This window comes from Chelonia mydas, chromosome 6, assembly GCF_015237465.2.
Source record: "Chelonia mydas isolate rCheMyd1 chromosome 6, rCheMyd1.pri.v2, whole genome shotgun sequence".
In the NCBI taxonomy this organism is placed as follows: Eukaryota; Metazoa; Chordata; order Testudines; family Cheloniidae; genus Chelonia; species Chelonia mydas.
Window position 1 is genome coordinate 121,712,496 of NC_051246.2, and position 15,500 is coordinate 121,727,995.

The following is a 15,500-nucleotide window of genomic DNA, read 5'->3' on the forward strand; positions in this document are numbered from 1 at the left end:
TTAGCAACAAGCTTGCAAAATATTATAGTCCAAAATCTTAATTGCTCTTGCAGTTTTATTACAGGAAATATAAAAGTGACATAGGCAAAGGTTTTTTGATTACAAATGACTTATTGAGAATGCACAATAAGTCAGACCCGTAAAGACCTCCTGCAAAACTAGACTCAGACTAAAAAGGTCCCCACAATTTTTCCCTACTGCATATTTTAAAGCATTGACCCTGAAGACTCTGCCCGGCAGCTATCCTTTGAGTCCAAAATGGTATACTCCTAAGGAAAAATCAACACTGCTACTTAGTCTACCTTAGGGATCACTGATGAGAGATGAGAAGAAGTCTGCCCTGCTCCACAAGTGCTTCCATTCAGTGTTTTCCCCAGGAATTGAAATGGGGGGGGAGGGGTGTTCGAATTTACAGGGTGGGGGGTCACGGCTGATGAGGGGTGAGACCATGAGGGTGAAGGTGGGCTGTATGGCACCATAGTAAAAACTCAAAAATGTTTCATGACCATTTTATTAGAATCATAGAATCATAGAATATCAGGGTTGGAAGGGACCTCAGGAGGTCATCTAGTCCAACCCCCTGCTCAAAGCAGGACTAATCCCCAATTTTTGCCCCAGATCCCTAAATGGCCCCCTCAAGGCTTGAACTCACAACCCTGGGTTTAGCAGGCCAATGCTCAAACCACTGAGCTATCCCTCCCCCATTTAACTCATGTTTTAAAATCATCACACAAATTAAAGTTGGCTACTCAAGCCTTCTATGAAGCACTACATCTACATCCTTCTTGGTTTCTTGTTATAATTTTACACAACTCTGTTAATGAACTTCTTGAATGCAATGCGTTCATCTTTGGTGGCTTCTCGTGCGTCCGGTACTTCCATTCCTTCAGCTGATATGCTCATTAGTTCATTCACATGATCAGGCAGAAGGTGACTCCTTTCAGAAAACAAAATTCTATTCAATGATGAAAAAGAACACTCAACTGTTGCTGTTGTGACTGGGAGTAGCAAGAGATGAATTCCTACTTCTTTTATCCCAGGAAACATAGCATAAAGTTCGGGTCGAGCCACTAGTGATGATAAAAAAGAAGTTGAAGTCAAATCTTCATTCATTTGTCGTATGATATCCCACTCTGTGTTCAAATTCTCTATTCTGTCCTGAGCACATGGCAGCCCCATTGCTGGTAGTGCCTCACTCCACTTATCTGTCAGTGTTTTAGAGGACAGGGATCTGTAAAAGCTTCATAGAGGTTGAGTAGAATATAGAAGTCGCTGTTGTAGATTTTTAAGAATCAAGTCTGTGTACTTTTTCAGTTGATTAACAAACACTTCTTGTCCTCTTCACTTAAGGGTTCAATATAAATGCCTTCATTAGTCAACTTCTTGACTGAAGTCTTTGCTTCTTCCAGTACTTTTTCAATGAATAGCTCTCTGATTGATCCAAATGTAGCTACTGTTGTTGGACAAAGATCTACTACTGTTGTAACAGATACCTGGATGGCATTGTTCAATGACCCAACTGATTTCAACAGTAGACTTACAAGAGGGAAAATGGCAATAGTCTTCTCTGAACATAGTAGCAAAAGTAATCTACCAGCCTCAATACTTAGATCCATTCCATCTTGGTAGATATTTTCCAAAGCCAGTAATAATGGCTGGAGTTCAGACAACAGCCAAGGATCACTCATGAGAAAGCCAGAGGATTTCCCCAGGTTGGACTAATTTGAACTTCAGTCCCAGTGTACCTTCTATATTTTCCAAGATATTCAGTCTTTTTGAACTCTTGCTGAAAAAAGAATATAATGAAGACGTTAAATGTATAGCTTTTTTTAATGTCTTTTGAAGAGTCTGCAGCTCATACTAGTACTAGTTGGAGTAGATGGCCTCTGCAGTGTGTACAGGAGAGATTAGGGTTACACTTATCTCTGAGAAAAGCTTGTACTCCACCGTCTTCCAGAGAAGTTTGCAGCTCCATCAAATGCACAAGCAGCCATCTGTTTGGGGTCCAACTGACAAGCATTTAACTCTTCTAAGATGTAGGTTGCCACAGATGCAGCCGATGTGTCTTCTATAACTTGAACATCTAGAAATGCATCTACTGGCCTACCACTGACATCAAGATAACATACACGACTTAGTACTTGATGCCCATTTGCATCAGTGCATTCATCAGCCATGTATGCAAATTTTTTGAATGTGGTGAGAGAGTTCTACACTTTTTCAACTGGTGAGTCTTTCACTATTGCACCCTTGCTTCTAGCCAGTCAGCTGAGTTTCTTGCAGAAAGACAGTGAGCGCTTACTGGTCTTGTTCAGAACCAGTGTTCAACTTCAGGATGAACAAGTGACAATGCCCTTAACATTGGCCTCCAGTTTGTAGTGTGTGGTATCTCTTGCTTAAATAGAAAGTATGATGCCACAGCCATGTTTGTTTGCACGAACTGTGTTGTCTCTCCAGCATTCTTAACAGCCTCATTAATATTCACCAGTGTTGTTCTTGGTCAATGGAGACTCAGAGTTGAGAGACGCTTTCACATGAGTTCACCTCCCAGGTGGGGGGGCGGGGGGGGGCAAGAAGGCACCTTGCTTGTTCCTCCAGCTGTTCACTGTTCGCTCTGGCCACTGTTGTTCGTTGTGCCACCATTCGCTCCATCACTCTGTTGCCAATGGCCCTGTGCCATCACCTTCTGCTGCCACCTGCCACTGTGACCTCTGCGAGTTGGTCTCTTGAGGTTCCACCCAGCTCTCAGTGATTTCAGCTGAGCTCTCAGTGGGGGAGCCTCGCTGCTAGTGCAAACTGGGCCGTCTCTTCCACAGAAACACTGTCCCATAGCAGGTCTAAGCACTTAGACCTGATTATCAGTGATTTCAGCTGCAGTGGTCACTTAACAAAACAAAAGACTCTCTATGGAGACTAATCAGCTCTGTCTTTAAACAGTGGAGAGAGGCAGGTCAAATAGTACTTGTGACTCAGGCAGACCATCAAGCAAAACACCTGACCCGACCCTCTCTCTTGATGCCCTCAATCAGCACAGGCTAAGTACAATTCTACTGCCCTTTATTCATACAATAAGAACAACATTTCTTCCCCCCCCCACACCCGCCATTCAAGTGATTTGTAACCCAATCCCAGCCAAAATCTATCCCTTGGGCAACACAGCTCTGTTTGCTGGATACCTAGGTAGATTAGGTGTGACTGTAAATACAATCTGGTCCCGAAGCTTTTCCCCCCAGCTTATCATTACCTCTCAGGGAGAGCTCATTTAGACTTTGCTTACAAATCATAATTTGAAATTATCAGGTTGGCCACCATCACCGAAATGAATGCACTGACATTGTCATAAAGAACAACAGCTGTATAAGGAAGCTAGTCTATGATCATACTTTTCAAATCTATTATACTTTTTCAGATACATGTATTTTATCATACACTTTATATGCTTTTAAAGTGTGTATTAAGCTTTCAATTTCAATTCAAATTTCCAAACAATCACTAAATTGGCAACACTGCATGTAACAAGTTCACAAAACTGGGGGGGGGGGGGGGGCGGTGTGTTGGGGAAATTCAGGGGGGTGTAGGGAAATCCCTGCTTCTATTCCAAACAGACTAATGCAATAAAAAGGCCAGGTTTAAAAGTTGAATTTATGGTCCCCAGGTACCAGCCCAGAGTGCCACAGCTGAGCCACTGGGTGGATTGGGACTCACTTCATTTTTTCACAAAATATTTAACAAAGAAAAATAGAGTCCTAACACAGAAGCTTGAAGGATGCAATAGTGAATTGTCTTGCCAATTCATTCCCAGTTTTTAATTGTGAGGTAGTTTAGTCTGCAAATGTGGTTCTACTTTGCAAAAAAGTGACTAAAATGGCACCTTCTGACTTATTTGATCTTCTCTCTGTACATATTCACATTCAGATCTGCTCACTTGAGTGACAAAAGTAACTTCGTACACCTATCGGCACCACAGAGCCAACATTGCAAAGGAGTAATGAGCTGATTCCATTCTGGCTCATGGATCTTATCAGCATAATGGTAAACTAATTTCCAAAAGCAGGGTAAAATTCTAAGAAATCCACATGAAGAAGTGGAGTTGCCACAGCTGTAGCAGAGAGCAAAATCTGGCCTGTAGAATCATTATTATTTGAGACTCAGCTCCAAGCGGTGAGCCTGCAGACCTGACAGTCAGAACGTGTGTGTGTGTGTGTGTGTGTGTAAGCTTTCAGAGTAACAGCCGTGTTAGTCTGTATTCGCAAAAAGAAAAGGAGGACTTGTGGCACCTTAGAGACTAACCAATTTATTTGAGCATGAGCTTTCGTGAGCTACAGCTCACTTCACTGCATCCGATGAAGTGAGCTGTAGCTCACGAAAGCTCATGCTCAAATAAATTGGTTAGTCTCTAAGGTGCCACAAGTCCTCCTTTTCTTTTTGTGTGTAAGCTGAACAACTTTGATATGGGTCCCTTCAGAATGCCATTTCTACTGAGCCACCCATCAGAACAGAATTGCACCTCAGAGCTGCTCCTTCTTCCAGCCTTATGTTTAAGAGAGGAGAAAAGAGGAACTGAGAGTTCCTCAAAACCCACGCCTGATTGCACTGGCAGATCCCCAGGCTGCAAGGCACTGGCTCCAAAGAAATGTCTTCAGACATTCTCGGTGCAGAAAACACCTCTGGCAATGACAGCACCCTCAGGCCCAGCTGGTGAAGTGGGGGCACAGACTGACCCTCTCTGGCATCAAAGGTCCCCAATTCACAGGAAGCTCCTTGAACATACTTGACACCCAGGAAGCCTCATCTTCAGTAGCAAGGGGAGGTTGTGGAGCTTTGTTGTTTGTACATCCCTAGGCCCAGCTCCTAGTACACGAATAAGCAACATATACTTTTAAGAAGTTAATTGTGTATTTACACAATAACTCAAACTAGTAAATACTTCCCATTTAAAAATTCTGTAATTATGCTTTACATCACAGTGGCCATTATGACCTGTCAAGTAAACAGCACAAACTCAGAGAGACCTTCAATTATGGCATTGTGAGTATAAAAGCACAGCTTAAAATAATGGAAATCTGTCAAAAAATACCAAGCTTTTTACTTAAACGTAATATGCCATGGACATCCTGAGTTAGAAACAGAAACTGAAGTTGTCACGCAGCCTTTAAAGTAATGCAACTCCATCTTGTCTGGTAAAATGTACAGTACATAAGACCAGATAACAATATTAGACCCCGATATTATGACCTATCTGTAACAACTTGAGTTAAGATGGAAGTCACCAGGCCAGTCCACATTTTTAACATTAAGTTTGAATGCCTTGATTTTGTGGTCCTGAGTCAGAAATCTAACAGACTCTGTATGACCTTAATATTAATTTTATCTTCTATATACAGTTTATGATTTATTATTTTTTACTTAGTCCACAAGCCTGTCTGATGTCAAAGAATAAAAACTGATAGGATGCCAAAGTAATGCCATACAAAAAGGAGAGCCAGAGCTTTTCCCTAGCCAAAGTCTGGAAAATTTGCATTTTACAGAATTGGAAAGCTATTTTGTAACATCCTCAGTAGCTATCTGGCCAGTTCAAAACTATGCAGAAGAGCTGCTGCTGATTTATAGCAATACGCCATGATTAAAGATTAAAAAACAAAAACAGAACAGTGCCGTAAGTGACAATAGATTATTGTCTATTAGCTTTTTCATATGAACTCCTAATTATTTTCTTCTAAATGATAGAATTCATAAGTAACAGAACATAGTAGTGGACAAAGCTTCAGAGTTTAAGCCCTCTTCACCACTTAATATAATATTTTCTACTTGTTAATGAGTACAGCAAATGGCATTTTTGACCTAATATGTGTTTGAGATGAAAATTATTTTCTTATAATGTGCTTTCAAAATTCCAATCTTGTTGAAGAGAAAAAATGCATAATCAGTTTTTGCACGTGCATGCGTGATCAGACATTGCTACAAAATTTAATCCTATTTGTACATCGGGAAACGAGCAGCAGCTCACACATGCCTGCTATACTCTTTAGCTATCAGTTCTTATAATATTTTTAGGGAGAAGGAAGAGTTGGCAAACTATTTTATTGACAACAACAGAAATTGCCAATGGACAGACCTACAGTCTGAATTATACAGTTCCCTTAACTTGAAAGATATCCTGGATAACATTCACTTTACATTGTTACCTTACATGAAAATTTACCAGGAGCAGAGAGTTTTGAGAAATGTGAAAACGGGAGCAGGGAAAAGACGTAAGTGTTTTTGCATATGAGTTAGTCTTTGTAACAATTTGTAGCGATGGTCTGGTGCATTCGACATTCAAATGTCAAATCTGCTACAGAAAACCTAAGCTCCGCACACAGCATGAAATGGGAATGCTGCCTAGTCTCAGGGAAGCGAGGCCAATAAATAAATAAATCCACAGATAAAACACTAACTGCAGTGTATGGGCACAGCAAGGACATCTTTAAGTTTAGCCATTTTACAACAGAATACCCTGGCACAGGTATGTTCAAATATGTCTATGAAGCCAACTGTTCAAATAATGTCCCAGTCAGCTAGTTTTAGTCTTTCTAGTCATGTCAGAGCTGTGCACCAACTACCACCAGTGCAGGGACTGAACCTTGTCACCAAGAAGTTTTTTAAAAAGCCAGTTATGTTCACTGGGTTAGGGAGGCATAATATGTAAATATACTTCCCCCATCGTAAAAGTAAATATTATAGGTTTTAGCTGCAAAGGCAGCCAGAATGCAGCTGTCCCCCATCATTCAGGTTATGCTACCTGTATCAACATACCTGGTCACCCCACTTCTATCCCACCAACCCATCTCACTTACAGCCAGCTGGACTCCTTTACAGTTTTCATTTTGATTTGGGAATTGTTTGGGGGCTGCCTTAAGTAGAGTAAAGCTAAAAGATACCCAGCTTTCTCTCTCTAGGGACAGCCACAGATGCACTGGAGAGGAAAGCAGAAGTAGCTCATGTCACTGCTAGATACTGGAGTTTCTCTAGCCGCTGAACTATAAAGAGCAAACTCTACTTTCCCACACAACCCAGAACAAACAATGAACACATGCAAAATAGCGAAAATAAGGTTTTCCCCACCGTTTTCTCTTATCACACTACCATGAACCATCTCTTCATATCCGAAGGTTTGCAAGCTCTTGAGGGCTGTGTGTGTGTGTCTGTACACACACAATGTACACACTGGGGCCTTTCGGTACTATTCCAATATAAATGTTTGTTTCTAAATAATAATCTTCCCTAAAACTTGATTTTAAACTAGTTTTGAATACTCTCATAGCAATAAGTCAAGCGAGGACATGCATTCTGTAGAATGCTGATGCACATCTCATTTGGACAACTTTGTGCCTCACAACACATGCACAGCGTGTGCCAAGAACCTATTAACGCACACCGTCTTGTAGCTAACTGGTATACCAATCAAGAGTCTCAAATTACTTTTCATTCTACTTTTTTAGTAACCCAAAGGAATAGTGACATGGTTAAATGAGAATCCAGCCCTATGAGTGTAATGCCCTGCCATTATAAGGGGGCTTTAAAATTGGTGTAAAGGTCAGAATGGTGTAAAGACACCTTAGTATAAATGAGAATTAAGCCCAGAAGGGACCATTATGATCCTCTAGCCTGACCTTTTGAGTAACACAGGCCAAAGAACAGTTAAGGGCAGTTTATTTTATTTGATGCATGTCAAGTCTCTTTCACAAAACCATGGGCACAGAGCTGGAAGCGATATTGTGAGAAAGTTCTTCTCTGTAGGGAAAAGTAACTGGAAACAACTCTCAGGCTGATGTAAGCATTAAATACATGGGGAGTCTCTGTCCAGTAAGTGGCTTGCCCAAGCCAATTAATTTTTTGTGTCCCCCATTTATGTAAGCGATGTATGCATGAAAGGGGAAAGCAGGTCAGCTGCTCCAGCTTGCTACCATCTGCTTTTATTCAGAATTACTCAGGATCAGTGCCAGTGGGATCAGTGCCCATCTAGGGTTTTGTGTTTTGTTCCCCCCCCCCTTTACAATGAAGTCAACAGCAATTACTGTAAGTTTCCAAAAATGCATGCAAATCACAACAACAACACAAAGCTGCTTTAGTCAGATCCTAGCATATTTAAGAATGCCACATACGCTGTGAGAAAGATGATTTTGGCATACAAATTTTGGACTGACTAGAGGGGAGCGAGGTTAGTATCCAGAAGACCCAAGAGTTTATCTGGCATTCACTGTGGGGCCAAGAAGCTGCAGGATCAAGTCCCACCTGTGGTGCACAAGTGCCTTTGTGGGTCATCCAACACTTACTCAAAGTACAAGGAGCTCAAAAGTTCTGCAGGCAGGGAGCCACTTGGGGTACTCAAACTCTCAAAGAGGGATGAGCTGAGGTCCAAAAAGAAGCAGAGTAAAATTCCATCTGGACCGCTCAACTCCTCTGGAGGTGAAGAGGAGACAGGTGGAAGGAGAAGATAAAACTAAGGTATCATTGATCCAAGTAGAAATAAGGCCCTTAAAAATGGCTCCCCCCAAAATAAATAAAAATTGTCTTATGAGTATGTCTGGTAACCTTAATTACACATTTGGAACTTGCTCCAAGTTACTAGGGACAGGGATTTGCTTGCTCTGTTGCCTCATGTGCACAGTGCCTGGTAGGACAAGGAGTGCCAGAGGGAGCAATAATACTACTTTGTTCTTATCCAGAACCTTCCAACTAAATATATCAAAGCACGTAAGTGCAGTGAGATGTAGACAACTATTCACTTAATTAGAATCCTGCTTGGAAGTTCCCTGACCCATGCACATTTAGGGACATAAACTACAACAAAAGTGGAAGACTGTCCAAAATAAGTGTTCTCAGATTGCAGCTGTGCATTCTTTAACCATCCCAATAATCTATGTTTGTACTGGAGTCTCTTTTCTGGATACATAGGGCTTAAGAAAAAAATACCAGGAAAACAGACTGAGGCAGAGAAGTCTCTGAGTATAAGAAATGAAGCAGGGCTGTTGTGAGAACTATCTAATCCTTAAGAAATTTGGTAAATGAAGGGTCAACCAAAAGGGCATAGAAATGTGCTACCTGAAGTTACTTTAAATGAAAAACCTACCTTACTAGGGAAAAAATAAAAGAGATACATGCACAGCCCCATACTGTTTGAAAATACATGCCAGAAAAATACATGCCCAGGAAGTATGGGAAAGAGGTTGTGAGGGGTTGCTGTCAGTATTAATGATTTATTTGTCCCAGCTCCCATAGCAATGGCTTGCAGAATGCCAGGAATCATCCATAACACTCACCCCAGTATTTTAAGAAAAAGCCTTTTCAATATCATTGCACTGTAGTTTATGATGTGAGATACCGTGATGTTACAAAAGCTCCTTCTCCGACCCCTTTTAAAGACACTTCCAGTTTGTCCCGTAGATATTAAAATTATTTCTGAGGTTCTTGGGGCAGCAGTATGAACACTAAGTGTTGTGCTAACAACATATCAGTTATGGTTGAGAGGACACTGGCCCTGAGAGGACCTATACTGTTTTAAAGCACTTTTACGTTTTCTAAGAATATCACCCTGAGCTGACAGTTCTTTATGCTTGTTTTTTCAGCAGGGACAATTTTTGGAAAGTTTGGTCAATTTTTGGCTGATTTTGAACAATCAAAACATGTGCAGTTAGGGGAATGCAGGGTTGCATGTTCTTCTATTGCTCATATTTTTTCAGATGCTTCCTTTGCATTTGAATAAGCGGGTTTTTTTTTTTTAAAAAAAATTCAACATTGGATGACTTGGAATTCATTTTTAAAAATACTCAGATTTCCTAAAACATCAAAATTATTATACAAGGTGTCACACAAGGGCTATCTGCCCACATGGAAGTGTCTGAAGGTAGTGGGACTCCCTAGGATGGGAACCCAAATGACCTCACATGCTCCTTGCAGTCACTGGCAGTGCCTGCTGCTTAATCTCCTGTGGGAGGGGGATGACAATTGGTGGGAGCATCTTTCCCAAGCTGGGGCCCAAAGGAGGGACCTACAAGGCCTTACCTGCCCACTGCAGTCATTGCTGCTCATCCTTTTCCTCCTACTTCCTATCAGCAGAATACATATCAGTGTGTATTTCAGTTATTCCACATTCAAATTAACATGTGAGGGAGCACAAGTTATTCTCATGCCTGAAAAGTAAGCCAAGCAACTGAATGGAATAAAACAATGTTAATGCCACGCTCTGACTGACATTTTAAATGTACAAAAGTCAGGAAATTCAAAGTTATTGTTCCCAAAGCAACCGTAACTCAACCACATAGTAACTTTTATGCTTTTACACCACCTAATGTTAAACAAATGACTACCTGTGGGCAAAGGGGCAGAGTTTTATTATAGTTGCTTTGGGAATCAGCTTTGTGTTTCCTGACTTATGTACATTTAAAATCTCTACCATAATATGTGATCTGTGAAGGAGATCACAAGTTGGAGAAATATTAGCTGTATATTGCTGATCAGCATCCTGATATCACTGTGATGGGCACAGTATAAGAACTTAAATAAAACAGAGTGGAGCAGGGATAACAAGAAAAATTATGTGAAGTTCTACTCAAAATAAATTTGGCTACAAACTGCCTTAATTATAGCTAGTCAATGTCATGACTTCAACTTCCAGTGTTGTGTCTCAGCAAATAGCCACCAGAGAACCAGAAACTGAAAATGTGGTGTGGGTTATTGAACTATTCTGATAGCTCATGTTGTCAGGTAGAAATAAAAGTTTTCTTAGTCTTACTTCTACAGCATGAAAGAACAACCCTGTCCTGCTTCATTGGACTATTTTTCAGGGTGACTACAGAACTCTTTAGTGAAAGTCTCCAGTGAAATCCAGCCCAAAAAAGAAAGAGCAGGACATTAAAAGAAAATCTAAACTTTCAGAGAAATAGTTGTACAGAGTTTGACCAAAGCAGTTCCAGATCCAAGGAAAATAAAAAAGGAATAATTCTAGCCTTTATCCTAATCTCCCTTCCTACTAATTTATGTTAGGGATTTGCCACATACCACAGTAGTTCTTGGAAAAACTAACCCAGAGGAATTTCTGGCTAATGAAGAGATGACAGTAAAGTAACAAAACTAAGTTACATTCATCAAAGTCAATACAGAAATAAATTTTGTGAAATAATATGAAATTCAAGCCTGAGGAAAGAAAGATCCCATACTCATTGTGGAACAGGGGTTACGTAAGCAAATCATAGACTGTCTTGAGGGCCACTTGTCCTCCCCTTCACCACTGCACAGACCACCTATTCCCATTTAAAAGTGCATAACATCCATGTGGCAATCACAGCAATTACATACTTTCCCAATATTATTTTTCCATGTATTTACAGTGATGAATACAATTTACTAGTGGAAATAGGGAGGAGGAGGAGTTACCATCATGCGAAAAGTCCTCCACCGACCACCAAAATGCGTTTTGTGGGACACATTTTGAGAACTTCTGCTATAGAAAATGTTTAAAATGCTGATGCATCTAATTCTTGTTCTTCAGCTATAAGTGATAAAGATTAAAATAATTACATCCAAGCATGACACCTGTTCCTGGATTTAATTCAATTTAAGAATTCAGGGTTCTGTTAAAGGAAGTCTTAAATATTCTTATATTCTGGAAGTAATTGTTGTGGCTTGTGAAAATACATATTAACATATTACATTTATGGAAACATCTGTAGATAATGATAGAAGATTAACGGATATATATAAAGCGTGTGTATTTTTTCAACCACTGTCTCCATAATGTCTAGAGAACATACATATTTCAAATTAATGATACATTCAAGTTTTATTTTCAGCTATAACTTCCAGGCGGCATTATTCTTTCAGACTTGACTTTGTAGCTTTGTAATAGCCCTACTGAACTTCAACTTTCATTAGAAGAAACCTATCAATTTTTACATAGTTTCTCTAGCTAAAGAAAACACATGCTCCATGTGGACTGCAAAAGATTCTTAAACAAAAGAAGGCTCTATTAGAAATACATTATAAAAATCCAAAGAAGAATCAAATCTCTCATGTGTCTGTCTATTAAATAAAACAAAAAGCTTTTCATGAACAAATTTAAGTCCCAACTGTTTTTTTCTTCTCCCCAGCCAACCTCAGCTACTTCAGGGCTATGATTTTCCTGAGTTCTGCTAAAAACTCACCCACTCTTCCTAGAAGGTATACAAAAATAACTGCAACTGCAATGTTCCTACATGTTTATGCAAAAAATCATTGTTCCTCCTAATTCTGGCAAAGGCATTCACTTAACACTGACATTTAATAAGCAGGATGTGTTCACCTATAAAGTAGCAGCTGTGCTTGGTTTTTAAATGCTGTATTTATTTAAACCCATATATGTTTATAGCTTTCCAAGTCTTCATTTCCCCTTTCCAAAGATTCGCGCCAATTTGGATCCTTTGTACATAACTTCTGCATTGAATACGATGGTTCGGTACGATAAAGCTGATCTTGACAAAGCTTCGGCTTTAAGGTGACAAACAGTTTAAGTTTGTAACCCCTTTTGATTTTTATTGGATTATTAAATATGCATACACAGAATAATATTTAAATTATACTGGTGAATAACTTTTTTTCTTCCTAAAGAAAACTGACTTCTGCCATCTTGTGGTCAAACGTACATACAGGAACACAGATATACTTGGTGCGGGGGCATGCCCTTTGTTCTGTCCAACTATATATATATATACATACACACACACACATATACACACACACACACACACACATATATAAAAAAGATTTCACAGAGCAAAATATTTTATTTTGAATTTTAAAAGAAAAAATTAGGACTTTAAAAATTGTATTTCCCGTTTCCAGCCTTCATCAACTTCCTGGGGGAAAGCAAGGGCTGAGGATGCTACTTCACTAATATTTGGAGCAGAAGCAGAAATACAAAAAAACACCATGACACAGTGTGTGTGTTAACAGAAGTGTCCCTTCCTTCTGCTTCGTCACCTAAGGACTCAAATTGAAGAGACTCCTACCACTGCTAGAGGAGCAATGGGCCTGTTGTCTGATTTGGGGACATGAGAGCAGAAAGAACAGATGTCTGTGGTTGCAGGGAGGAGCTTGGAGAAGAAAGGATGCCACACAACTCCCCTCCTCCATTTTTATGTGCTCATCCATAACTTACTGCAAAATTCACATTCTGAGACTCTCACATAGAGACTTTCCATTTGGTCAAAAGGTGGGTTTTTTTTTCTCTGGTCAAAATGTGATTTTTTTTTTTTTTTTTTAAGTGTGAGCAAAATCCTTAAGACATTTTGAGTTTTGTGAAAATTTAGGAAAAATACACTAGCTGTACCTTCCTCTCTAGATTCAAAATGGGTTTTACTCCTTTAGTTTTCCTGCATTTTTTAAATGGAAAGGGCTAAAAAAGTCCCTATTTAGCAGCTTTAAGGTCGAATGTGTGCTTAAACCTCCAATGCATACTTTGCTAAATGTACACTTAGGACAGAATGCTCACATGCACAGCACATTTCTCAAAAGCACAAAACACACCGATTTGATGAGCTTTCCTATCATGTATGCACAGTAGCAGTGTTTTAGATCATTCATCACTATTTTTTTAAGCCCACTGTTATGGATTTAACCCCCAACGAGTATGATGAGATTAATTGTAGGCATAGGGCTCTTCAAAGAGGATGATTTACAGAAGCAGTTTCAAACTTCTGTAAATAAATTATTGAGGCAAATAGCTTAGTAAGTTGCATAACTTGATTACACATTTGTAAATATTAAATGCAAAGGTATTTGTTAATACAATGTTGAGATTTCAGTTAAAATTTTAAAAATAACGAATGCAGAAATTAAGGTACCTACAGCTACGTTAACTTCAGACATATTGCACATAAGAATATTTTCAATCACTATTCTTACCATTATTATTATAATTGCTACGTGTCTTAATTAACATTGCTACAGCGAAGTTAAATTTAAAAAAATCAACATGAATGCCAAATTTAACTGTGAGCCCTTAAAACTTGCACGTACAAAAGTGTTTGCATTTAAGTTTTGGTTTTGCCTTATTTTTATGTCTAATCCAGTTATAAAACACATTTAATTATTTATCTCAGTAAAAATATAGCAATAAACTGCCCAGATCATGTTAGCTAAATATCAAGTTGACCCATAGTATATCTGAAATACACTCTACATAATACTTTTATCAATCATAATCAAAATGATCTCTTATATAGCACATTTATCCGCAGATGATATAGCACTTTATATTGGGAAAGAATCATTCTATATTATATACTAGCTAGCACCCTATCTCAGAACAGGCATAACTGGTACTGCTCTGTTCTCATCTTCCCCTGACCTTAACTTTGCTTCATCCTCTCTTGAGGAACAGCATATGCTCTGCTGCTATAACAACAACATTTTTGGTGGAGACTGGGACTAACACAGTTCAGTAAACTAAAATCATTTGTATATTGTAAAGCGATTGGCTAAGAAACATTAAAGTAAGAAAAAAATATTTGATCCAAAGAGTTCTGATTGTTAATCTATAGAACTAAGTGATTCCAACAATACCTTGCTCATCCAAACTGGATCAGTACCGTTTACGCACACACCTATATAGGTATATAGACACCTGGATACTGTTTGGACTCAGTTGTGATAAAAATAGGTATCAAATATAGAAATTTACAGTAAAAGTGTATGAAGAGCAAAACAGAGTGGTAGATTTCAGTGCTTGTACTTTAATATCAGAATAGATGCTTAAAGACATGGATTTACCTTGCTGCTGTGTTACTTCAGATTTATTTCTCACATGAATGACTCGGGATCTTACTGGTTCAACCTGCACAACCTTTTGGCTCTGCTTCTGTATATCAGTTATTAAAATCATGTTATAATTCTCGGTTTTTTTCTTAAATACAGTAAAAACAAATGCAGTTTTAAGAACCATTTACTTAGCGCTCAGAACTGTTAAAAGATTCATACGTTCTTGGTCTCCATTTCAATTTTAAAAGAATTCAACCCTAATTTGCCTTTTGTAACCATTTATTTTCTTTGACAACAAACAGCATGGCAAGCTATTCTCTGATGTGATTCCCATGTAGTCAGTAGAGATGAGCAGGCACCATTTACAGCCAAAGACATGGGAGCCCTCAATTTTTAATCAAAGGATATGACAGCAACAACTTGTCAGGGGCTCCCTTATCTCATTCCTCTGCAACCAAGAACTTCCTCTTTCTCCTGTTTACAGGAATTGAAGGGTCTTGGAGAAAAAAATTCAGCTGCTTCCCCTAAATTGAAAGCCCTGTATAGAGTGAAGTAGTCTTTAAGACCACTTCCTGGAATCCTCCTCAAGGCCCATCTCTGCCATAACACTTACATAAATCAGTTAATGGCTAGGCTGAAGGACAGACAGATCAGGATAGTTCACTCTTATAACAAAAAATGCAATGTATATACAAAGTTACATCACCTCTACCAATGCCCTTCAT

At 39.1% G+C, this 15,500-nt stretch overlaps 1 protein-coding gene across 11 annotated transcripts in view; it reads right to left on the bottom strand.

Annotated features, from left to right (window-relative positions):
- Positions 1–15,500, bottom strand: part of KIAA0586 (KIAA0586 ortholog) — a 137,851-nt gene that overhangs the window by 19,763 nt on the left and 102,588 nt on the right. For all 11 annotated transcript variants that reach the window (XM_043548790.1, XM_043548791.1, XM_037901173.2 and 8 more), the window contains one exon: positions 14,788–14,875. In XM_043548790.1, the coding sequence (XP_043404725.1) occupies positions 14,788–14,875 (88 nt within the window). The remainder of the gene's footprint in view (positions 1–14,787; positions 14,876–15,500) is intronic.